The sequence below is a fragment of the Grampus griseus genome, assembly GCF_964374135.1.
Source record: "Grampus griseus genome assembly, chromosome: 14".
NCBI classification, from domain to species: domain Eukaryota; kingdom Metazoa; phylum Chordata; class Mammalia; order Artiodactyla; family Delphinidae; genus Grampus; species Grampus griseus.
The window spans coordinates 393,597-419,576 of NC_139008.1; the positions used below are offsets into that span (position 1 = coordinate 393,597).

General features: G+C 48.0%; 1 protein-coding gene across 7 annotated transcripts in view; it reads left to right on the plus strand.

Moving 5' to 3' along the window:
• The first annotated feature begins 2,265 nt into the window (after window positions 1–2,265).
• Window positions 2,266–25,980, plus strand: part of SUN1 (Sad1 and UNC84 domain containing 1) — a 50,192-nt gene continuing 26,477 nt past the window's right edge. For 6 of the 7 annotated variants that reach the window (XM_082669700.1, XM_082669702.1, XM_082669703.1 and 3 more), the window contains exons 1-6: window positions 2,266–2,333; window positions 17,203–17,299; window positions 22,507–22,656; window positions 24,038–24,222; window positions 25,149–25,175; window positions 25,279–25,464. In XM_082669700.1, coding sequence (XP_082525826.1) covers window positions 17,223–17,299; window positions 22,507–22,656; window positions 24,038–24,222; window positions 25,149–25,175; window positions 25,279–25,464 — 625 coding nt within the window. In that variant the 5' untranslated portion in view covers window positions 2,266–2,333; window positions 17,203–17,222. Of the gene's footprint in view, window positions 2,334–15,472; window positions 15,832–17,202; window positions 17,300–22,506; window positions 22,657–24,037; window positions 24,223–25,148; window positions 25,176–25,278; window positions 25,465–25,980 lie in introns of those variants that run through there. The other variant, XM_082669701.1, reaches the window with a different exon arrangement.

Below are 25,980 nucleotides of genomic sequence, written 5' to 3' on the forward strand. Positions count from 1 at the left end.
ACAGTCCCTCCAGAGAAGACCTCCAGGCCTCACCTGAGTCGGCACCAGGGGGGTCTGTCCCTGGTTGCAGCCTCTTTCCCTGCAGGTGGAGGAGACACGAGCAGGGAGAGTCATGGGTTTCCTCCCATCACTGTGTGCTGGAGGTGGGGGGCTGTCAGCTACTGCTTCCTCCATCAGGGCATCTTGTCCTGCTTGTTTCCTCTTGCTGGTGAGTGTTCTAAGGGCCTGTTTCTGTTGTTTTTTTTGCCAGGGACATTTCCCCGTTCCCCGTGTCCCCCCGCCCCCGCCGGCTGCTCCCCACTCCTCAGCCTGGAGGCCTAAATGGTGAGCCCAGCCTTGGTGCTCACCTCCACCAAGGCTGAGAGGCATTCAGATTCCCGATTCTGAGCTGGGGAGGGAGCGGGTGGGGCTGAAGTGATTTGAGAGGCTGCTGGCCTTGCCTCGCACCACCACGGGCCCAGGATGGGAAGCACCGGCTTCTACTCTCAAAGGCTTTTTCGTGCCTTTCCCGATGCTGCCTGCACATCCTCTGCTGTTCCTCTCAAACTTGGCGGGACCCTCAGGATTTCGTGAGCTTCCTTTCATCATGTACTGGGGGGTCCCATGGAGCCCCGCCAGTATCTCATCCCCTCCTTTGGCCTTATGGCATGTGGCTTTGCACCCTTCCCTGTTTGTTGTTGCTGGTGAAATATCTTTTCTTCTTTTAAGCTGGTCTCGGTCATTTCGTAATTATCGGGAGGAAGAAGATTGCTTCTGTGACCTGCCTTCCGTGTGGAATCCTTACCCAGAAGTGTCCGCGGATGTCTACACTGCTGTCCACTAGAAACACCACGAGTGCCACCTGTGAAATCTCACATTTTCTAGTCGCTGCATTAAAAACGCAGAGAGAAACAGATGAAATTAATTTGATAATGTTTTATTTAACCAACATATCCAAAATATTACAACTTAACACATAAGCAATATTTTAAAATATTAGTGAGGTATTTTACCTTCTTTTTCATACTTAGTCTTCAAAATTCTGTTTTATACACACACAGCTCACCTCAGTTCAGGCTAGCCACGTTTCCAGTGATCAACAGTTACATGTGGCCAGTAGCTACTCTAGCTACTAGACTTAATCCAGATCTTTATTCTCCTCAGTCCACCCCCCGCCCTCCCAGGCAACACTCAAAAAACACAACCTTCTCTCCTCTCTCTGCCAGTGCTCTTGTTGAACACCTACCCTGCTTATGAAACACCTACCGCCATCTGTAAAATTTATACCAGGGATGAGACTTCCTACAAGCTCAGCTAAAGACACAGCCCCTGTGCTGTGAGTTAATAAACTAAGAGAAGAAAAAGGCCATCCTTCTTCTTCCTAAACCCTACAAGGACAGCCAGCTAACACTGCATTAGTCCACTGCCATTACTGTAATAAATATGTTCTCATTAAAATGGCCCATGCAACTGGATTTTCCGTTTCAGCCCTGGAAGTCTTTTCCTGAGCGGGCAATGTGGTAGGCTCTTCCCGCCCTCACCCGCCCCCTAACCCGCTGGAGCCGCGTTTCCTCTTTTGTAAAGTAGGATCATAATAGCTTCTTTATCTACCTGGCAAGTCGGTTGTGAAACTTAAAGAGATAGTAAAGGGCAGGGCTCAGCCACTGCAAAAACCCACCCAAAAGTGGCCTGTTGTTATCTGTGTGGTCCGTGGTTGGAGAAGCCTGCAGGTCAGGAAGGCGCAGGTGTCCTCGGCAGGCCCCGGGGCAGCAGCCGGAGGGCCCAGCTCCGCCACGTTCCGCCTCGGAGGAGCGCACCTGCGGCCAGGCGCGCACACCTGGGAAAGCGGACGGAGCTCGGAGACCGCACAGTTTCTGGGTGTGGGGAGCAGGGGCTCGAAGACAGCCACGGAGCGCAGGGACGGGTGTTGCAGGGATGGCGGCCACGGCGCGGGACGGCCTGGCTGTTGCCGGCCGAGACCCAGGTTCTCCTGAGACCGGGGTCCTCCTCTGGACAGAGACCCTCCCTGACACTGGAGCCCCTCCGCCCCTCCTCCCGGCTCTCTCGCCCCGCCCCCTCCGCGCCGCGCCCCGCCCCTGAGCCCCGCCCATTTCCCCGCCCCACGGCTCGGCAACAGTTCTCGATTGGCTGGGAGCCTAGGTAGGCCGCCTCCGCATTGGCCGAGGAGCTTCGAGTGGCGCGCTCGTGATTGGTGGACGTCCGCGTTTCTCCCAGGCGCGGCGCGCGATTGGCTGGCAGAGGCACGGTCTGCGGGGCCTGGGCGGTGCAGACGAGGCCTCAGGCGGAGGCTGCTGCGGGGGGGCGGCAACGGTGGCGGTGGCGGCGCCTGGCAGGTGAGCTGCAGCCGGGGGTCGGGGCGGGGGTCCGGGCGGAGTGGGGCCGGGGCCCGGGCGTCCCTCGTGGCGGGCGCGGGTGGGGGCGGGCTGCGGTCCCCGCTAGGGCCGCCAACGGCCGCGGCGCTTCAGCCCCGCTGCCCCCGCGCCCCCTCTCAGCCTGGCATCGCCGCCCCGGCGCCTCAGTCCCCTCCCCCTCAGCCCGCTCCTCCTCAGTCCGCTGGCCCCAGGCGCCCTCTGCCTCACCCGGTCCTGCTTGAGCGCCCCCGCGCCCCCTCCCCAACCCGGCGCGCCCCCGTCAGCTCCCCTCCCCCCACCACGGCGCCTCCTCCCCGGCCCGCCGACCCCCGCCTGCCAGCACCCGGCGCGGCCCCGGGACGTCGCACCCCACGCCGGCTGCCCAGCTCGCGTGCCCGGGCTCGGCGCTCTGCCCGGGGGTCGCGCGTGCCGGCCGCTGCCCGCGGAGGCCGCTGACGTCGGGCGGGGCCCGCTCGGTGCCGGGTCCTGTGCCAGGTCCTCCGTGCACTACCCGTTCCCTCGCTCCGCCCTCCCAGCTCGGAAACGTGAGCGGTTCGGGTCTGTTTTCGTCCATTTCGCTGGACGCTTCAGAGTTCCTTTAAGTCTGGAAACGCGGGACGGTTGGGTAGTTCTGGGGAATTTTCTGTTTATTTGGTTTGACAATTCTCTCTTTTTTCTTAATCTTCTCTTTTCTGTGTGTTTTGGGAATGCTACTGTATTGGGGTACTGGACCTCTTGGACCGGTTTTCTATTTTTTCAGCTTTCTCCCCCGCTTTCCAGCTTTGTCTTCTTGTTCGACTTTCTAGATTCTTCAGTTTTGTAACTCATGTGTTGGACGTTTTATTGGGGCCATCAAATTTTAAATTTTCCAGAGGTTTTTGGCGGTTATTGTTTTTCCTCTAAAATTTAGTAACACGTTCTTGTTTCTGAATGCCGTGGCGTCGCAGTCTCCGTCCGTGGCCTAAGTGTTCGCTGGCGTGAGTCCGCCTGTCCTGAAGCGTCGGGTGATGTTGCTTGAACTCGCATAGCTGAGAGCGGGACCCTGCCCAGCGCTTCGGAAGTTCTCTGCGCCTGCGCTGGTCCTGTCACCGTCGGCTAGGAAAACGGGTGGGGTTACCTCGAGGGACGCTCAGTGTCATTGTTTTTACTGGACTTGTTAGATTCCCAAAGATGGGCTTTCCAGCCTCCTGCCTCGTTGTAGAAGTCAGGTAGAAGAGTGGGGCTGTGGCCTCCCCAAATTAGCAGGGAAGTGCTCACTTATCCCCCTTCACAGGAGGGCATTCTAGAACTCAGCTATGCCTCTTACCCTCTGGTCTAGAGAGCCCTTGGCTTTATGCCCCAGTCTTTGTTCGGGGCAGGCAGGAAGGGGATCCATGCAGAGTAGCTAACTGCTTTCTTTTTAATTGTGGTAAAAATACACAATATAAAATTTACCTTTTTAACCTGTGCTGTTCCTTGGCATTAAGTATGTTCACAGTGCTGTGCAACCATCCCCACTATCTAGTTGCACAACTTTTTTTTATCACCCTGAATGGAAACCCTTTTCCCATTAGCAGTCGCTCCCCATTATCCGCTGCTCCTAGCCTCTGGCAACAGCTAGTCTTTCTTCTGTCTCTGTGAATGTGCCTGTTGTGGATTTTTTATGTAAATGGATTCATACAGTATGTGGCCTTTTGTGTTGACTTTTTCACTTAGCACTGTGTTTCCAAGGTTATCCATGTTGTAGCGTGTGTCAGAGCTTCATTTCTCTTTACAACTGAATAATACCCCATTGTATGAATATATTCCAATTTGCTTATCCATTCATCTGTTAATGGACATTTGAGTTGTTTCCGCTTTTTGCCTATTATGAGTAATGCTGCTGTGAACATTTGTATACAGGTTTTGTTTGAGCACCTGTTTTCATTCTTGCGCTATATCTTGATAACTAGGAGTGGAATTGCAGGTCACGTGGTAATTCTAGGTTTAACGTATAGAGGAACCACCAAACTGTTTTCCACAGCAGCTGCACCGTTTTACATTCCCACCAGCAGTGTGAGAGGGTCCCGATTTCTCCATATCCTCTCCAACACTTATTTGCCATTTCGTTTTATTATGGCCATCCTAGTGGTTGTGAGGTGGTGTCTCATTTTGATTTTGATTTGCATTTCCTTAATGACTGATGATGTTGAGCAACTTTTTATGTACTTGTTGGCCATTTATATATCTTTGGAGAAATGTCCATTCCAGTCCATCGTCCATTTTTGTTTGTTTTTTTTTTGTTGTTGTTTTGCGGTACGCGGGCCGCTCACTGTTGTGGCCCCTCCCATTGCGGAGCACAGGCTCCGGACGCGCAGGCTCAGCGACCGTGGCTCACGGGCCCAGCCGCTCCGCGGCATGTGGGATCCTCCCGGACCGGGGCACGAACCCATGTTCCCTGCATTGGGAGGCAGACTCTTAACCATTGTGCCACCAGGGAAGTCCTTCCTTTCCAGTTGGGATGCCATCTATTTCTTTTTCTTGCCTAATTGCTCTGGCTAGAGTTCCAGTACAATCTTGAATAGCAGTGGTGAAAGCAATGTCTTTGTTTTGTTTCTGATTTTAGGGGAAAGCTTTCAGCTTTTCACCATTGACTGTGGTGTTAGCTGTGGGTTTTAGTAAATGCCCTTGCCTGATTGAGGAAGTTCTCTTCTATTTCTAGTTTGTTGAATGTTTTTGTAATGAAAGAGTTGGATTTTAACAGGTGCTTTTCCTGTACCAGTTGAGATGATCCCATGGTTTTGCCTAACTGCTTCTTAAACAGACTTTCGTCGTTTGACTCATCCTGTATTTTGATTCCACTCTACATCCTTACTCCCAAATGTTCACAGGTGTCACTATCTTAAGCCTTTGGGGTTCTGTGATGAAAATTGGGTTATTTCTAAGTGTTCCTCATTGCAGGCTTATCAGCTTTTTCTGGCCCAAGTCAGTTTTCATTCATCCATTTGCTTTCTAGTTTTTGAGTTTCTTGCTTTTGTTTTTTCTCCCTTTCAATAAATGCCAGGCACTTTTGGTAGAGGTGGTGATAGGATGAAACCATCCTTCAGCATTGCAGCACCTGCCCTTAGCTCAATATTTCAAGGTGAGATGAGAGCCCAGGGAATTGCAGGGCATTTCGTAGGGCCCAGTGTCAGGCTAAGTGTCCTGAGCACATCCCAAATTTGAGCACCCACATTGGGGTTTGCAGGGCAGTGGGAACAAGACAGTGATGCCAGCCAAGCACAAGTGGTGTTGCAGTGAATATTTTGGTGGGTAGTTATGCTCAATGCCGCCTGCAGGAAGGTTGCAGTATTATTTTGTTGACTGAAAACACCTTCATCTTCTTCCTCGTCTTCTTCCTAAATTTGGAACTCATTGCTATTTTTGGACAGCTCAGGCCACTCGATTTCCAGTTAGGAGAGACAAGGCCTGCTGCATTTGAAACTGTTTACTTCCTTTGGGCCAAAATAAGCTTAGGGTTGATAGAGGGAAAGTACAGACCATGATGTTGCTGTTATAACATGCTGTTCATTATAATCACATGTTGTAATTGACTCTACTTCATTAAGTGACTTGTGTGATTCATTAGTCAGTTTTGTAGTTTGAATTATATCTGTAATAGTGCTCATTAGTTGGGTGCTTTGTTTTTCATTTAGTCACATAGGGGCATTCAGTGAATGGTCACTGGCTGCGAATTTTAGTTGAGGAGCTGAGAATCATGTGACAGACGGGTTTTTGACATTTGTGCGGAATAAAACTGCGGGTGCCAGACTTCGGTAGTGTGAGAGTGATTAAGTGTAGATCAGTGATTCCCACTGGGGCATGAGGGGCTCCTCAGGGGCATGCATGGCTTGAAAACAAAGCAGTGCTCTGCCTAGTTGCTTTGGTCTTAAGTCATTCTACTTGCTTTATTTGATCTTGGAAGATGGGAACTATATGTAGAATATGAAAAGCGTCAACTGCAAGGTTTCTTTACTTGCTATTTATGCTACAAACCTTTTCAGCACTGGAGAGTGCTCACTTTTAGCCCCGTACTTACATGCGGGAGGGCAGAGCATTAAAGGGTGATCTCAGAAATGGTGTGGATTAACTGTTTACATTTATAGTAGAAATAAAATCCTGTAATTGTTGTTTCTGACTGTTCCCAATTATAGTTGGAAATGAAACAGAGTGGACGCCACTGTTCTGATTAGATGAGGAAACATAAGAAGTGCTTCAAATTCATTAGAAGGAGTAAGGAGGCCAAATACGTGGGACCCTCACTGATCGTCACCAATTCATCTAGCATTTGGGGCATGGTTTTTCCAGGATGTTGTCAGACGTGGAGCAACAGAGGGATGAGGGGAACCCAAGAATATTTTTGGGTTGAAGGCAAAGCAACATGATAGCAACGAGTTCTCCCATTTCTCTGGGCACCTATGAGATGTTCATTGGTTCTGCAAGTCAGGGTTAGCACCTACCCTCAGAGAGTTCATGGTCTAGTTGGAGAGAAAGACTCTTTAATAAACAAATATTACAATTTCTGTTAAGTGGTAAATGCCAGGGAGCACTAAAATTGGCACCTAACTTGGATATGTGGGTTGGGGGCATCCAGGAGAGCTTCCTGGAGGTGGTATCTCAGGTATAGCCTAAGGATGAGTAGAAGTTAGCTGGGAGTGATTGGGGTGGAAAGAGAACAAGGGATTGGGGAATCAGCGATCAGGAAGGCATCCCAGACAAGGAGAGAGCACAGAACAGTATGTAAATGGGGTGCGGGGAGAGGGTTACCTGAGGCCAGGTTCTCAGTGAAGCTGCGATATGGGTGGTGGGAGACAGAGAAGTGGGGTGTTGAACAGAGGGTTTACTTGCAGGTGCTGGGAAGCCGTGGTGGGATCTGAAGGGAGGGAGATGGTCAGGTCTCTCTTTAGGTGGACTGTTCTGGCAGTTTTCTGGCTTGAGGAGGCAAGACTGGAGACAGGGAAATTAAGGGCACTCCCCCGCAGGAAGCCAGCCAGAGATGGTGCAGCAGGGGACCAGCTGGAGGGAGGGCGCTGCTGTTCTGAAGAGGGGGGAGCAGTAGGACGCATTGAATTTAGTTACTTGTGGGTGACTTGCAGAAATGCTCCACGAGAAGTAAAATCAGATGCCTACCTCAGTGTATACAAAGGAATTACAAATGGATTAGGTGAATTAAAAATGGTGGGAAATGTGAAAGTCAAATCAGTAAGAGTAGTAGAATCCATGACACACTATTCATGTGTTCTTGGATTAGGAAGGTCTTTCTTCTTTTTTTTTGTTTTAATTTTGCATTGTTTTGATTCTTTTTTTTAACAGAAACTTTAAATCCACATATTATCAAGGGAATTTATTATTTTTTAAAATTTATTTTCATTTTTTATTTATTTTTGGCTGCATTAGGTCTTCGTTGCTGCACACAGGCTTTCTCTAGTTTCAGTGAGTGGGGGCTACTCTTTGTTGCGGTGCACGGGCTTCTCACTGTGGTGGCTTCTCTTGTTGCAGAGTACAGGCTTTAGGCGCGTGGGCTTCAGTAGTTGTGGCACGCAGGCTCTAGAGTGCAGGCTCAGTAGTTGTGGTGCATGGGCTTAGTTGCTCCGCGGCATGTGGGATCTTCCCGGACCAGGGATCGAGTCCCCTGCATCGGCAGGCGGATTCTTAACCACTGGGCCACTAGGGAAGTCCCTGGGAAGGCCTTTCTAAGCTGGACAGGGAAGGACTGACTGTGCAGCCCAAGTCACCATAAGTTTGTTCAGTAACAGACGGAGGCCATCCCAGGCGTGTGTGACATAACTACGGTTGATGTCCTATAAAACAGAGAAAAAGACAAACCTCCAGTAGGTTGAGATATAGGGCTGGCCTTCGCCTGTCAGAGTGGCCCTGCAGAGTTGACCACTTCCAGTGTTGGGAGGAGCACTGTCAGGTTAGGGGGTCCCAGAACTGCCACCCAGCATTCCTTCCAGAAGGCACTCGCTGTCATTCGCTGTCGCTGAGCTCTTTCCACTGGAAGAGCCGTGCGTAGCTCTTCTAACTGTACCAGTTGTGAGAAAATTCAGAGCACTCTAGGTTTGAAGCAATACATAAAACCGTGTGGTTCATGTTTTCTGTATTCTAAGAAGAAAGACCCTTTACAGTAACATGCATAAAGTAAATTGGCTTTTGCTGAAACACTGAAACAAATCTCACTGTAAGAGGAAATGCAGCTTTTATTTAAAAGATCGGGAGCACATATAATTGGGAGATGTAAGCATGTGATAATGCATCTTCACGTAGAAGGAATTATTTTCCCTAAAACTCAGCTATTAGGTAAACAAACCCATCTAGCCTGCATCTTTCCTGTTTCATTTCCAAAAAAAGGAAAGAAACATCGGATCTTGGCTAGAAACTGTCAGTACATAGTTGCTGCAGAAAATAACTAACTCCTGTTGAGTGTTTTCACCCTTGTGCCAGGAAGCGCTGAGCGGGTTAGGTGTGGTAACTGGTTGAATCCTGCAGCAACACTGAGAGTCCGGTGCCACGTAGAGTGAGTAATGGTACCAAGGGTTGAGTAAGAACCCTGCAGGTCTGGCTGCCCCACACTGCTTCACAATGAAGGCCATTTTTTTTTTCTTTTTGAAAATAATAGTTACTTGTTTAAATTTTTTTTTGAAAATAATAGTTAATTGTTTATATTATAAGACCAAAACCTACTCTTTTTTTTTAACTTTTTATTTTATGTTGGAGTATAGTTGATTAACAGTGTTGTGTTAGTTTCAGGTGTACAGCAAAGTGATTCAGTTATTCATATGCATGTATCTATTTTTTTTCAAATTCTTTTCCCAGTTAGCAAAACCTACTCTTTTTAAAAAATGTTGAATAGTACCCGAGGGGGTAAGTGAAAAGTAGAAATCCCATTCTCTGTAATTTTACCATTAAGTTTAGTGTAGTATTTTTCCTGAAGTTTTAAAAATATATTCAAGTATATATATAACATGTATAGCATTCTGTAAAGGTCTTTCAAATATTTTTAGGTTATAGTCATTTGTTTCTCATTTGCAGGTTTAAATAACGAGTTCATTTTTAAGGACTCTCACAGGATAAATCATAGTTTTTCATAAACTAACAATGTTTTGCTTCCTTAAAATGAAAACAGGTATGTGAGGCTTATTCCTGTTTGTTATGTTGTGGAAGTAATTACACTGAACATGATATTTGGAAAACAATCATTTCTGACCCATTTTATGATTTTTTTAATCTGTAGGGAAAATAACTTAATTTTTTTAGTCTCTCCGTTATGCAGTTTTAACAGGATTAAGTCTGAGCAGAGTAATTATGTTAAGGTTTAGTACTCTGGGCTTCCCTGGTGGTCCAGTGGTTAAGACTCCGTGCTTCCACTGAAGGGGGCATGAGTTCAATCCCTGGTCAGGGAACTAAGATCCCGCATGCCACATAGCAAAGCCAAAAAAAAAAAAAAAAGATTTGATACTAAATGTTTTTTTTTTTTTTTTTTTGGTATGCGGGCCTCTCACTGTCGTGGCCTCTCCCTTTGCGGAGCACAGGCTCCAGACGTGCAGGCTCAGCGGCCATGGCTCACGGGCCCAGCCGCTCCGCGGCATGTGGGATCCTCCTGGACCAGGGCACGAACCCGTGTCCCCTGCATCGGCAGGCGGACTCTGAACCACTGTGCCACCAGGGAAGCCCTTGATACTAAATTTTAAAGGGCACCTCTGAATTTTAGTTTTAAAATTCTTCTCTACAAGGCATGGAACACCTGATTGCGCAGGTGCGCATTGAAAACCAAGCCCTGGGTGATGAAGAGTTGGCGGGGGTGGAGCTAGACCGCGTTTGCGGGTGCAAGGCCCTCAGGGGGCCCCGTGGGCCTGTGCTGTCAGCTCACGGGGCCCTCGGAGACGGCCCTGTGGCAGATGGCAGTGTCTGGAGCTGTGCCCAGAGTGGGGAGGAGGGTGCTGCTTGGAGCCGTCCCCTTGGACTGCTGTGCTTTCTGTGGACGGGCTGCAGTGCTGATGGTGGATTTGGACGGGGCTAACGAGGTCGGTCTGTGCAAGCTACTGCTGAGGATTTCTGCCGGGGAAGCCGTGTTAGCCCGTGTCAGCCGGGCTCGCTTCTCGTCTCAGCCTACTTGGTCCGCGACCCCATCAGTTCATAGAAAGCTTGATTTGTAACATGCTTGTCTTTATAAACACAGTGCTTTCAGAGCAAATATCTAGTTGCCTTATACATGGTTTAATACAAAATAATTATTTACTAGGTGACGATGCTTGTGGTTTATGATGATGAGAAGAAATGCTGCTCACCATTTTTAAAGTTTGTCTTTTTCTAGTTTTATTTTAGAACTGATAGCGTTTCCTAAGAAAATATTTTATGCTAGTTTATTTCAGGACCATTAACAGTTTTATTTTTTCTTTGGTTTTGCCATTTGCTGCAAGCTCTGTTTTCAACCTTGTGTGACTTGTAATTTTTGATATTTTTCAGACATGTTTTCTAGATTGTTACTAGTTTAGTACAGATGTTCTAAATAGTAGAGATTCAAATTATATGTGGTGGTTGAACTAAAGTCCATTTTTGACCGAAGCATTCAAGAACAGAAATGGAGCTTTATGTTTCATTTCTACCATGTGATGCCGATGTTGCATACAATATGTACTAGGCAAGGTAAAGGGTATTAAAGGAGAAACCAGGTGTCACTTATGAAGCATCTTAACTCAGATTTTAAACCCTGCTAGGACCTTCATGTTTGTAAAGATACTTAATTTCTTAGGTTTGAAACCAAAGTTTGCTCCCTATACAGAGGACCTCTTTTGGCTGTGCTTGCCGGCTTATGTGTGCTTAGTCACTAGTGAAAGCGAGATAGGAGGGAGACACCGGGGTGATTTATGATGATAGTGCTTCCTTTTCCGCTGGAAGATGTCGCTCTTGGCCCACCGTCTCCTGAGGTGAGCACTTTTCCCTCTTGGGACTGGCTGCTGCAAATCGAAAGCCGTTAAAGAGCTCTGTTTTCTGGGACGTGGGGAGGCTCCCCTGAGCGCCCTCTCCCTCCCCCCATGTTAAGCCGCTGGGCCTGGAAAAGGGGGGGTGCCTGGTGTGAGCCCGGGCTCCGGCTCTGCTGTGCAGTCCCTCCCTCCCATGTCTGGGACAGTCACGAGCACGTGGCCTGTGAGGAGGTCATCCCAGTCGTAACACTTTCCGGAGAAGGGAGTGGCCAGGAAGAGTCTAGAGAAATGAGGACAGTGAAGCCTGCACAGGGCACGTCTCTGTAAACAAACGTGTTTACAAAATGTTGACTTTGTATTCATTCCAAGATTTTCTGATGCGTTGAAAACGTTTTCAATCCATTTTTTCACTTGCTCTTTCAATACTGCTCAGATTATAAATGCAAATCAGATCTCCCTTGAGTCACAGGCTGAGGCCGCCTTTAGGCCATGCAGCAAGTAGGAAGGCTCTAATGTTACACGCGGGCTTGAAGTAGCAGTGATGTAAGGGGAGACTGGGAACGGCATTGTGAACATGCCAAGCACTGTTAGCGGGAGAACTGGTATCACAATTGCACTTTTGCTGCTGGGGTCCTGATGAGCTGAGAGAGACCGGACCTGGTGTTCTAGTCTGCTGGCCCCAGGAGCCATCTGAGCTGCTGCTGGACTTCGTCGTTTATTTAGGTTGGGGCTGAGTGAGTGTTCCATCTCAGGGATTGTCAACTCAGAAGGAAAAAAAAATGCTTTATTTTTTTTTTTTGCGGTACGCGGGCCTCTCACTGTTGTGGCCTCTCCTGTCGCGGAGCACAGGCTCCGGACGCGCAGGCTCCAGCGGCCATGGCTCACGGGTGCAGCCGCTCCGCGACATGTGGGATCTTCCTGGACCGGGGCACGAACCCGCGTACCCTGCATCGGCAGGCGGACTCCCAACCACTGCGCCACCAGGGAAGCCCAAAAAAATCCTTTTTTTAAAAAAAATTTAGAACAGGCTATGTAAGTTTATTCCACAAACTAATTAAAGCTAACTTTCTGAGTGCTTGTCATGTGTCAGGCACTGCTTTACAGACATTATTTCATTTAATTCTCTCTTTTTTACTTTATTTTATTCTATAATTTTATCTAATGCTCACATTTTACGAGAGGAACTAAAGATTAATTTTGAAGTGTTCTGAGTCCATATCATTATCTGTCCAGGGAGGAAGAATGAGGCAGCAGGGTTGATGGCGGACAAGCCGGGTGTGGAAGGAAGCAGCAAAACGCATTCTAGTAAGATACATGATCACACTGTGTGATGCGGTCCACAGTGAACGCAGGAGACAGCGCTGGTCATCACTCCCTAACTCATTACTGAGTCACGCTTGGTGTGGCCTCTGCTGCTGCTTTTGGAGGGTCTGCTTGGAGAGGTGGTCTTCCGGGCTGTGGAGGAAGTACTGGCCAAAACAGCATTTACCTGGGCCATGGGTCTGATTAAGCAGGGGCAGGATTCTGCGTATAGTTGTATAGTTTTATACGTACATGTGTTTCACTGGAGAACAGAACATAAAATTCACATGGTTACAGGAGCGAAATCAGAATGAGTAGAAAAAAGTGAGGGCATCCAATCGCATGCTCCCTTTCCTTCCACTGTCATAGCCACTGAGCTCTGACTGTGACGGGCCTTGGCCTCCCTGCCCTGTCTCCTGTCTGCCTTTCCTCCAGAGCCGCGTGGCCTGCTCTTCCTAGAGTTGTGTGTGTCCACACTGGTGCTCTCTTGATGGTGTTATCTTTGGGCATTTTATTACGTTTGAAGCTCCTCTCATAAAACATTTAGCCAAAAGTCTACCACTGTGCCTGCCACTCAGCTCGTGTCTCTGTGTTGTCACCCGCAGGACTTTCACGTGGTCACTCTCCTGTAATCCTGTCTTGCTTGTGATAGGCTTGTGATGGCCAGTAGCTGCATTTGGTTCTTTGATAGAATTTTATTTCAGAGACAAGAAATTAAATTTCTTTTTAAATTGTGGTATAAGGCCTTCATTAAACCCAACTAGGGTGGTGTCGCACAGCTTTATCTGTCTCATCGATTGGGAGAACCAGGTTGAACAGTGTGGTCCACTGTGTCTCTGACAGCTTTTGAAAACACCGTTTGTTATGCATTAGAAATTAACCTCTCTTTTAGGTAGATGAAAATGTGAGAACATATTGATGTAACTTTTAAAAGTAAAAAGACTGTAATAGATAAACAACATGGACCTTTGTATAGCACAGGGAACTATCAATATATTCAATATTTTGTAATAACCTATAACAGAAAAGAATGAAAAAGAATATATATGTGTATATATATGTTTGTATGTATATATAACTGAATCACTTTGCCGTACACCTGAAATCTTGTAGATCAACTATACTTCAATTTAAAAAAATTAGGAAGCATTAGGACTTCCCTCATGGTGCAGTGGTTAAGAATCCACCTGTCAATGCAGGGGACATGGGTTTGAGCCCTGGTTTGGGAAGATCCCCACATGCTGCGGAGCAACTAAGCCTGTGAGCCACAACTACTGAGCCTGCGTGTCACAACTACTGAAGCCTGCATGCTAGAGCCCGTGCTTTGCAACAAGAGAAGCCACCACAATGAGAAGCATGCACACTGCAATGAAGAGTAGCCATCACTTACAGCAACTAGAGAAAGCCCGTGTGCAGCAACAGAGACCCAATGCAGCCAAAAATAAGTTAAAAAATAAAAAAAGTATGAAGTAAAGATGTCCAAAAAAAAGAAAGCATTAAAAAAATACATTGGGGCGTCCCTGGTGGCGCAGTGGTTGAGAGTCCGCCTGCTGATGCAGGGGACACGTGTTCGTGCCCCGGTCCGGCAAGATCCCACATGCCGTGGAGCAGCTGAGCCCGTGAGCCATGGCCGCTGGGCCTGCGCGTCCGGAGCCTGTGCTCTGCAACGGGAGAGGCTACAACAGTGAGAGGCCCGCATACCGCAAAAAAAAAAAACACACACAAAAAAAACACATTGCATGGGACTTCCCTGGTGGCACAGTGGTTAAGAATCTGCCTGCCAATTCAGGGGACACGGGTTCAAGCCCTGGTCCAGGAAGATCCCACATGCCGCAGAGCAACTAAGCCAGTGCGACACAACTACTGAGCCTGTGCTCTAGAGCCCGCGAGCCACAACTACTGAGCCCGTGTGCCTAGAGCCCGTGCTCCGCAACAAGAGAAGCCACCGCAGTGAGAAGCCCGTGCACTGCAACAAAGAGTAGCCCCCTCTCACCGCAACTAGAGAAAGCCTGCTCACAGCAAGGAAGACCCAACAGAGCCAATACATACATACATACATACATGCAAGTGAAATAAAAAGGCTGTTAGTTCTTGCACATGTCCTCCTCACCAGGCTCTAACTGCTCCTTCTGTGCTGAGTCATGGGCTGGACCTCCTTGGGCTGGACCTCCTTGGATCCCTTCAGTGGCCTTGCCAATAGCGCCGCTGCCACCCTGCTTCACAGATGGAGCTTCCTGTGTGCGAGGAGCTGGCCTCAGGGCAGTCAGTCAGCTTGTGGGCAGAGCTGGGATCAGAGCCCAGATCTGTAGGGGTCAGTCCCTGTTCTTAGCTGGACGCTCTATTGTCTCCATGTCATATTCATGATGTTTAAATTAAATGCTGCTTTCGGGCACCTGCCATTCACTTGTTTATAACACTGTAAACCAGTTTCTGTAAACCGGTCCAAATACTCAGTTCACTAAAGACATCTTGAATTCTTTTTTTTTTCTTAAATAAATTTATTTATTTGTTTGTTTATTTTTGGCTGTGTTGGGTCTTCATTGCTGTGCACGGGCTTCCTCTAGTTGCGGCGAGTGGGAGCTACACTTTGTTGTGGTGCGCAGACTTCTCATTGCGGTGGCTTCTCCTGTTGCAGAGCACCGGCTCTAGGTGCGCGAGCTTCAGTCGTTGTAGCTCGTGGGCTCTAGAGGGCAGGCTCAGTAGTTGTGGCGCACGGGCTTAGTTGCTCCATGCCGTCTGGGATCTTCCTGGCCCAGGGATCGAACCCGTGTCCCCTGCGTTGGCAGGCAGATTCTTAACCACTGCACCACCAGGGAAGCCCCCGTCTTAAATTCTTGAATACGAGTTGTAGAGAAGTTGGTAGAAGTTAGCAGCAGTTAGAACTGCTTTAACCGGGGGTTGGTAATGTGGATGTAGTAAAACATGGAAGTGAAAGATCACTTTGAGAGTTAGGAAGTAAAAATCAGTTACATCTTCTCTAGAGGATGAGAGCAGTTTTGGGGTATTAGTATTGTTATGGTTGCTTAGTAAGTCATTACTAACCACAGCGCAGTCAGAAGCCATTATTACACAGCTGCTGGGTGTGGCTCTGTTCTGCGGGGAGCTGGGAGGAGAGGTGAGCCAGGAGGCTGCCCCTCGTGTGCTGTTCCTCAGTCTATGTGCCCTTGAACCTGGGCTCCAGTGCTGGTGGAGGAGACAGAGGGGAGCTCGAGGCAAGTGAACAGGTACTGAACAAATACATGGACTCGTTCTCAAAGGTAAGTATTTGCAGCAAGAGATTTACGTGTCTATTAATAGAATGAATTGTACTTGTTGAGTGTGTGTTCTACCTGGGCTGGCAGGCCAGGTCCCTGAGAGGAACTGAGCAATGTTGAAATTAGTAGGCACAGTAAAGTTTTTATATATAAACAATGGTCCTTATTTCTATGGGTGCTTAATTTTTAAAAGAATATTTGGGGCTTCCCTGGTGGCGCAGTGGCTGAGAATCTGCCTGCTAATGCAGGGGACACGGGTTCGAGCCCTGATCTGAGAGGATCCCACATGCCGCAGAGCAACTAGGCCCGTGAGCCACAGCTACTGAGCCTGCGCGTCCGGAGCCTGTGCTCCGCAACGAGAGGCCGCGATAGTGAGGCCCGCGCACCGCGATGAAGAGTGGCCCCCGCTTGCCACAGCTAGAGAAAGCCCTCGCACAGAAACGAAGACCCAACACAGCAAAAAAAAAAAAAAAAAAAATTAATAAACTCCTACCTCCAACATCTTCTCTAAAAAAAAAATATATATATATATATATATATATGAACTGTTTCGAAGAATATGGAGTGAATTTAAGTATTTTTGGCTTAGTTTATAGAAATCAGTCATTTATACCTGAATATTTTTTGTCTAGGTTTATCTTCCTTGATCTTTCAACAGCAGATTATGATTCACATTACTCCTACGAGGGTGTGGGGTTTTTTTTGAAGTGTGTGTGTGTGTGTGTGTATTTTTAGCCAGAGGAAAGTTTGAGTCATTCCAAAGAAATGTAGGTGACAACATGAAAAACAATATGCTCAAAACTTTTTAATTTAAAAATAATCTGTGTTTTCCTTTGGGGAAAAATAAAAGTATTAACAGTGCCTTAAGCTTATCTCTTATTCACCCTGCAGTTTTCTGATTCTGAGCTGCTTGTAAAAATTTTGCTGTCTAGGAAAGTATGGGAGTGTTTCTTGACCACGGAACAAGAATCAGTTCTGCTTTACTTAATAACAATAAAAATTTATTCCAGAAGAATGAGAACATTTTGACACCTTCAGGAATTTAAAAGTACATTTTAGAAAGGATTCTGAGTTACTTTCTGTGTTCTTTTCATCATTTTAAGTCAGTTGATCTAGGATTTCCCCTTGTTGCTTCTGTAGATTTATAATCCTAGGGAACTAAGTATGACAACTGTGTTCTGGACTTGCACCCGTGAGAAAACTTGTCTCCTTTGCTTAAAAAAAAAAAAAACCAAACCAGCCCTGCTTTACTGGCCTTGTTTAATCAAAGTGTTGACGGTGACTCTAGTCAGTCTGCATTGGGCCACCACAGACAGGGCTCCTCTGTGTGTTCCAGCCTTTAACAGACTGCATTGCTTTTCCCGCCTTCTGCAGTATGCTTTGAGACCGTGAACATGGACTTTTCTCGGCTCCACATGTACACTCCTCCCCAGTGTGTGCCCGAGAACACTGGCTACACGTATGCACTCAGGTGAGCTGCTCGCGTGCGTGTTACGTTGTCTTGCCTGGGCTGTTCTTGAATGCCTTTGGGTTAGTGGGGGCTTTATGGTACTTGCACCCAACTGCTCTGTGTTGGAAGTGAAAATATCTATGAACTTTATGTTATGCTCTGGTTTTACAAAACTGCCAAACTGACTTGGAAATTATGAGGTTGTTTTGAAAACCGAAAGTTTCTGATGACTCAGTGATTAGTCATTGCACATGAATGACTGTTTTTGCCTCCACCCAGGTGGCTGTGGTCTCAAGAACACATCTGTGTGGTTATGGTGGGGTTTTGTGATTTATATTAATGGCTGAGTATTTTAAAATTAACAGAACTAACCTGGAAAGTGACTTGGCTTTGAGAGGAGCCATCATAAATAGAATTTTGATGAAGCCCACGGTTTCGAGACCACAACTTCTGTCAAATGCACTGAGTTTTCTGTTTTTATTTGTATCTGATTTGATGCTGAACCTTGAAGTTTGAGTCTTAGAAGCTGTTGACTTGCTCTTTGCCTTTCTAGTTTACCAAGTATTGATAGAAAGGATGATTGAGACGAAACTTAAGTGTTATAAAATTATGGGCTACTGCCAAAGGGAAAACATTCCTGGATTGGTGAAGATTTGATTGGCAGATAGAAAAACCTTTGCATCCCGGCAAGACGTTTGAAGCACACAAGGAAAATGCTAGTGTCAGTTTTATCAATGGCTTATCTTCTAAAGGGTAAAAATGTAATTGAAACTTAAAGAAAATTGGAAGATATTTTAAGAAAACTGCTTCTTAACAGCATTAGTCAAATCTCATATTTAATGATTGAGTTTTTAGTCACAATTTTAGATCATGTCACACTTTCTGTAGTAACACACTTTGTTTTTGTTAAAAGTCCTGTAGTATTTTAGAACAAAATGAATGGGCCAACTCAAGTAAAATTCCTCCTTATTCTGTATTGTGGAGCATAAAAAATAATAGTTCCTGGTAATTTATTTTTAGCTTTTATAACCCATTTTATTTTGTTTTTATATTTATTTATTATAACCCATTTTAAATACAGTTTTTAAAAGTTGCCTATGTCTGGGTCTCTACAGAGAACCCAACCCTCGTCCAGTGAGGCGTGCAGCTGGATCGGAAGTGGATGAGAACTGAAGTGGGAAAGGCGGGCGGACTGAGCTGTGCTGGGAGGTGGGCCTGTGTTTGAGGGCGGTGGGGGGGGGGGCAGGGAGGGCAGCGAAGGGTTTCAGCCGGGCGGGGTGGGTGGAACCAGGGTTATGCAGATATGGAGAGTGGGGCGGTGCTGGTCAGAGACCGGCAGGAGTTCGGGGGCCCTGACCACTCACTGCAGCGCTGGGCAGGGCGTGGGGAGGGAGGGATTCGGGAGGGAACGCTGGGGGCCTTGTGCTTGCCTGGAGGAAGGGGATGAAGGAGGAGGCAAGCGTGACAGTCACGGCTTGGCGTGGGCACAGGAGCAGGACCACCAGTCAGCGGGAGGGGGTGTGAGACCCAGGCTCAGGAGCCATGTGGGCGGCAGTTCTGGTCTGGCCATCAGCAGGCCATGATGGCAGCCCGAGGGTGTCCTGGGTGCCGAGGGCCCACAGAGGCCCAGGAAGCGGTGATGGGCCGGCGCCGCAGCACGAGGAGCAGAACTCCTGCCGAGGGTCCCAGCCACCCGACACCCAGTCTGGAGGGGGCACGCCCAGCTGTGGACTGGCCTCACGTGGCAGTGCTGAGGCGGCTCTGTCCTTACCTGCCCTTCCCTCTCCTGCCAGTGTGTCTCTACGTCCCCACCCTTCAGTGAAGCCTCTGTTTACCGTCCAGCTCCAGCAGCAACTCATGGTCCCTGGAGGCTGGGTTTCCCTGCAGCCTTTCCCCGCAGCCCTTGGCCACCTGGCCTGGCCCAAAATTGTCCTCCTCATATCCTTGTCCTTCCAGACCCTCCCCTTCCACCTGCTAAACTCCCAACTCTGACCGTCTGTCTCATTACCACCTGGGTAGCCCCTGGCTGACCACCCCATGTCCAGCACTGCTGGCCTGCAGCCTCAGCACTTTTAGTAAACACGTAAAGGATCCTGCAGCATCCTGGTCATGCCATTTCTTTAAGATGTTTTTCTGTTATGGAAAATGCCAAACAGTGTGAAAGTTTGGAGAATAGTGATGATAAGCCCCTTCGCCTCTCACTTATTTTCAGCAGTTACCAGTACTTGGTCTCCCCTCCCCAGTGGGTTGTTTTGAAGCAAATCTCTAAAAGATAATGATATTTTTAAAACAACTAGTCAGAATACCAGGTGTTGAGAACCCAAGGTAGAAGGAGGGGAGAGGAGAGAGTCTGGGGCAGGTGACTGTCACACATGTTGCTAGGCAGTCGGGACCTGCTGGGCCCTGGGTGCATCTGTCTATAGGAACCTGTTACAGATGATGGTTGGGATCCCAGCCTAGGGCAGGAGGGCACAGGCGCTGGTGGAGCGCTCACAGAGTCGTGGGGTGGGCACCCCTCAGGTGCAGACAGAGGCGCTTGTCAACATTCAGGTCTGAACTCAGCACAGAACTGTTGGTCCCCGCCTCCCTCCCTCCCCCACTCCCTCACTCCCTATATCCCTCTCTCTCCCCCGCTGTGAACACTGCTGCAGCTTCTGTTTAGCTGAGCACTATCCAGCTCAAAGTGAAAGTACACATGGTCCTACCTCCTCTCAACTCCAGAGGTAACTATTGTTACCGGTTTGGAGGTGTTTTCTGAGCTCTTAACCATCTGTGTTGGTAATATGTGCTTTTATTTATTATTGAATATTTAATTTATTTATTTGTTTTTGGCATTGCTGCACAGCTTGCTGGATCTTAGTTCCCCGACCATGGGTTGAACCCTGTGCTTTTATGTTATATATATATTTAAAAACATGAATAGGATGATAATAGAGTATTTCTTTTTTCATTTAACAGTATATCTTGGAGGTCTTTCTGTGACAGTATATATAGATCTTTTATGTTTTCTAACGGCCTCACTGCATTACATAAGGTACATGTATCCTAGTTTATTTCATCATCCCCTTATTAATGGACATTTCCCAGTCGTTTGCTCTTTTCTTTTTTTTGGCCATGCTGCGCGGCTTGCAGGATCTCAGTTCCCCAACGAGGGATTGAACCCGGGGTCATGGCAGTGAAAGTACGGAATCCTAACCACTAGGCCACCGGGAACTCCCTCATTTGCTCTTACAAACAGCCGCTATACTGGCTTCTTCCCAGGGCCCTCTCTAATCAAAGTAACAGGTATTTGGAACACCCTTCTGCCGGCAGGGGCATTGTGTTAGAGGTCCTGTGTTGGAAAGCCAGGACCCTCTCCAGACTGGCAGCGTTGTCATGTCCCCTGAGTTGCAGCCTCTGGGGCGTGTGGGGGTGGGAGACAGAGGTCTGGGTGCCGTCGTCAGCTTCTTGCCTTCTGCACGTTTGCGTATTTGTCTAGGTTGCTCCTCGAGACACACACCTGGTCTGGGGCCTGACAGAGGCCGGTGGACTTGAACTGCACTGTCCTCTCTTGATGTTCAAGTTCATAAATGGCCGTCCTCTAAACCCATGACTTAGGTTAAGAGAAAGATGGTGGAGGGGTACTGGTCCATTCTTACGTGGTAGATTCTGACTTGAAATAACAATTTTCTTAAACGAGAATTGTAGTTATGTAAAATACTAAAAATAATCTTGGAAGAAAAGTAAGCATATTTTATACTAAAATTAGGTAGAGTTTAGCATCCTTGCTGCTCAGTGTGGGTTAGGGCAGCCTCTGTCTTGCCCCACTCCAGCCTCTCAAGTTGAGGAGGACCTTTTCCTGAAGTTATGTGTGACGCCTCAAATGGATATGACAACTTGAAGCAATTTGTAATAACTTTCTGAGGGTTTGATTGAACAGTTTCTAGTGTCATATCTGATAAGTTTATGGTGAATTTGATTCTGAAAATATTTTTATAATATAAAATAAAACGCGGAAATGTTCTTAAGCCCATTTACTTTAACTCAGATACCCCTGGTTACCGTGGATTTCCAGACCCTTAGCCCAGTGGTCTGCTGTCCTGAGCGGGGTCTGTCCTCCCACTGCCTGCTGGATGTGCCCCCAGCGTCTCCACCTCCTCCTGCGGATAAACTACCTGAGGGGTTTGGAGCTCCCTTCTCTGCCACAGCGGGGCCTGCCCAGGGCCTCCAGGGTGCAGGCTGTCCTCTAGCGTGCATGCGCACGAAGGCCCTTTGGTTGAAGCCAGGACCGAGGTTCTCTTGCAGCCCCACCTTCTGTGCCTTGGGCTGCAGTTCCTCTCTTGGCCTGCTTTGCTTCCTGTGGCAGTCGTGGCCTCTCCCTCCCTCTCTCACCTTCCTCCTTCCTGTCGGGTTGTGAGCTCACCTCCTGGAGGTGCGGAGTCCTCACTGTTTGGTGGCCCCGGCTGCTGGACTGTCTGTAGGATCCCCGCCCCCAAGGAGGCACAGAACAGGTTCTCAACTCACGTTTCTGGATTTGGAAAACTTGCTGACAGCACAGAAGGATCTGTGTTTTGGTTTAAGATAATAATGTGGAAGGGTAGTGGAGTGGCTTTTCTGTGTACTAGTTTGTCTCTGGGTTTATGATGAATTAAATGCAAAGTGCGCTGGTGGCTCAGTCACTGGCTTTTCCTTTTCTCCTTACGTTGATTCATTCAGTGACTTACTGGGATCTCGGATTAAATGTCACGTAGTGGTCACTGTCTTGTTAACTGCTTTATCAGACGGTGTCTGCTAGTAAACGGTTATGATTTTCTAACAACGTTGATCTCATTCCTAGGTGGGGAGTCTCGTGAATTTAGCACGTCCTCACGTGCTCCCCAGGGCCGGGTGTAGCCTTGAACACCAGGCAGCTGGGGGATTCATTTCACATGTGCTGTGATCAGAGCAAATGTAGGGGCATCAGTTGTTGAGCAAGTTGGGTGCCAGCTTGCTTTTGCTCTGTCGGAAAGGCTTCACATAGTGATGGCTGTTTTTCTCGTTTAAAAAAATATATTTTATTTATTTATTTATTTTGGCTGCGCCAGGTCTTAGTTGTGGCATGCGGGATCTTTGTTGCAGCATGCAGACTCTTAGTTGTGGCATGTGCTGTTTTTAAAAATTCATACTAGGTTGCACGTTCTGTTATTTGTTTGTTTTTCAAAGTGGTGTGGTAAGCGGTGTTCATCTATGATGAGGTTTTTTCCTTCTAGTTCAAGTTATTCTTCTGATGCTCTGGATTTCGAGACTGAGCACAAATTGGATCCTGTATTTGATTCTCCAAGAATGTCCCGCCGCAGTTTGCGCCTGGTCACCACAGCCCGAGCCGCTGAGGATGGCCCCGCTGGGGACAGAGCGGCCAGGTGAGCGAAAACAGTTAAAACCAAACACATGAGGTTTCGGTCTGTAAAACTTCACTCTCTCGAATTTACAGATATGTGTGTACACACACAACTGCACACATGGTCGTAGCTTTACTGTGAATGAGGCTGAAACCAGGGCTGGGGTGTGCGGGTTGTTTGGCGCTGGTGTAAAGAGGGATGCGGGCACCCATCCCGTTCGGGGCAAGTGTTCCCAGCTCATCTGCGTAGCAGGCCCCACCAGCAGTTAAGGGAGGAGCCCTGCCCATCATCATGTGGCCTTGCAGGTGTCTGTGTTGTTAGTGCTTTAAGTCTGTATACAAAATCTGTGTGAACTGACAGATACAGGCGTGAAGTTTAGATGTTTACCTGTATTTATGATTGTCCTATTCACTTGATTTCTGAACTCTCCACGTGCCCATCACTTATTTGTGCCCAAGAAGGGGCAAAAGTGTGCAGGATCTTTGTGCCATTTAGAGATAAAGAATAAAAGTAACAGCTTTCCTTTAACATCACTCATGTAAGAGTGACGAGCTTCCTGCCTGAGTGGTCCACTCTTGGGAGTGGGATGGTGGCTGTTGAGAGGTGATGGGACACTGGCCTGACAGCAAGGCTGGGCGCTGGTGTCTGTGGCGTCACCTCCCCATCTGTGGTTCACACTCACACACTGCACGCCCAGCGGCCTCCTGGGGTTCATTTGCAGTGAGGTTCTTGGATATCCTGGTTTGGGGTGTTCATGCAGGTACTGCTATGGGAACCACGGCTGTAACAGGCTGGTTCTCTGTCCCTGAGCAACGCTGGAACCAGGTTTCCCGGTGCATCTGCTCATGGGGGCCTTCCTGTCTCTGCTCCCTGCCTTTTGCTCACTTCTCGCTCCCTCAGTGGGGAGGGTCTTCAAGGGCTTTGTCTCCATCCTTGTGGTAGATCCAGTACAGGAAGGATTTTGGCGACAGCCTCTCCTCGCTGTACCTGATGCTGTTCCACCTTTACTAGTGACTGAGAAACAGTGCGGAATGTGCCTGTGGATGCAGTTACTTGTTTTAAATGGTGGGGGGGACACTAAATCTATAAATCATATAATTTCAAAATATAGGTCATTTTTATTCTTAGGTTATTTTTAGTTTGAACCACTTTTGGGTCATGAGGCCCCAAATAATCTGAGAACTACTTTGTGTGTACAATTTTAGGAGGAGTTCTTGAGCCCAGCTTAACAATTCCTTTTTTAGATTAACAGATGTCTCATTACAGCAGAAAGGGCATAAGAACACGTTGCCTTAACAGTAGTATATTCATTCTCAGGCAAAGATTTTGTGTTGGTAAAATGTAATCATTTGTATATACTAGAAAAAGTCTGTAGACTTGCTCCTTTCTCCTTCCTTTTTAGACTAGCAAAGCAGCACAGCAGTGCACACAAGCCGGCATTTAGTATCAACCACACCTCGAGGAAGGTCCTGTCCTTGGCTGTCAGCCAGAGCGGCTCCAGTGCCATGCGGGCTGCGGCTTGTCTGCGGCCTCCTGTGCTGGACGAGTCTCTGATCCGCGAGCAGACCAAAGTGGACCACTTCTGGGGTGAGTCATCTCCAGTGATTTCTCCGGTTCTTCTGGGAAGAAGGGGTGTCATGGCCAGGTTGTCCCTTTTCCCCTTACTGGGGGGAAGGAGCCCCAGGAAGTTTGGAGGCCTTCCTCTGGACTGAGATGGGAAACACAGGGAAACTGCTTCCAGCTGCCGATTGTGTGTCGCGATGTGGAAGATGGAGTGGAGTGGCCAGGGCAGTCTGATGCACTCTGTGTGTCTAAATGCATGACTTTTGTGGGGTGTTTAAGCAAAGTCACTGGTAAACTCACCAGCACGATTTCAAGTTCCAGACAGCAGTTTTTGTCTCACTGGAAAGCATCTAGTGTAGGTGAATTGACCCTAGGAAACGATGTGGCTTGTGACCTGTATTGACTAAGGCAGCAGCGTGACCCCGGTCCTCCCTGTGGGGGACTCGATGGCCACAGGGGCCATGGCTTTGAGGGGCCGCAAAGCTGCTTGTGTCCCCTTGATGTTCCGGTTGGCCCTTCTGAGAAGAATTAAAGATTAGATTAGTTCCAGAAACCTCATGTGCTGAGCTGGGAAGCCCTGGAGCTCGTATTCTGTTTCGCTCACTAGCAAAGTAGCCCGCGGGCAGCAGAGGAGGCGAGTGTGCTGGTGCTGAGGTTCCTGCCTGTTCTTCTGTGCACAGCGTGTGTGTGTGTAGACAGTGTGAGAGTGCGTGAGAACAGAGCGTGTGGGAAGGTATTTTCTCCAGAGCTGTGCTTTCACCTGGAATTGAAAGCAAGCATCTGCATGTACCTGGAGACATTTCTGTTAGTTCTAGGCGTTGTAGGAAGTCAATCTTGACCAGTGCCATGATACTGATTTATTAACCATTGTAACCTTTACTTTTGAGTTTGTGTATTTTGTTCTGTTTTAATAATTTGAGCTCAACAGCAAAAATATGTGTGTGTTTTAGGTCTTGACGATGACGGAGAGCTTAAAGGTAATTTCATCCTTTTCTTCCCCACATTTTTCAAGATGGAGGTTTTAGTTAGGTGTTTGCAGATTGTAATAAGCAGGTTCCATCTCCTTCTTGCAAACTTCAGGTGGGAATAAAGCTGCCATTCAGGGAAACGGCGATGTGGCCGCAGGGGCCGTAGAAGCAGCAGGGAGCAACGGCTACACCTGCAGCGACTGCAGCCTCCTTTCTGAGCGCAAAGGCGCGCTCACCGCGTACTCCGCTGCCCGTGGCCCGGCCTCAAGGATTTACTCGAGGGATAGGAGTCAGAAACGTAAGTCTTGCTCTTTTAAAAGTTAGAAAAAGAGTTCACGTCCAAATATTAGATATTTCCTTTTCTTTTCATCAACCTTGTCTTATAGGCCTCAGTGTCTGCACTGTTTCTACTGTAGACTCGAACTCAAAGTTATCCTTTAAAAGTTTAAGAGATGCACCAAAAATTAGCTTTGTTCCTCCTCTCTCAACTTACATCTGATGTGGTTGGTCTTTTTGTACCTGGGAGTGTTTGGAATTCCATAAATTTGAACTTGGAGTAAGCAGGAGAAACCTCGTCCTGAACTGGACCTGTGGGCTGTGCAGTCACCTGCAGACGCTCCTTCTTTTCCTAGGGGCGCAGATGCCAGGCGCCCAGGGAGTCAGGGTGGGAGGCGGTGATGCTTGAGGCAGGGACGTGTTGTCTCTGGTCTCTGTTGTGGGTGAGAGTCCGTGACCGCAGGGGCAGCTTACCGGGAGTGTGCAGCTTCTGGGGGGCACATGGCACACCAGCCTTGTTTGGGAGGGCGGCAGGCAC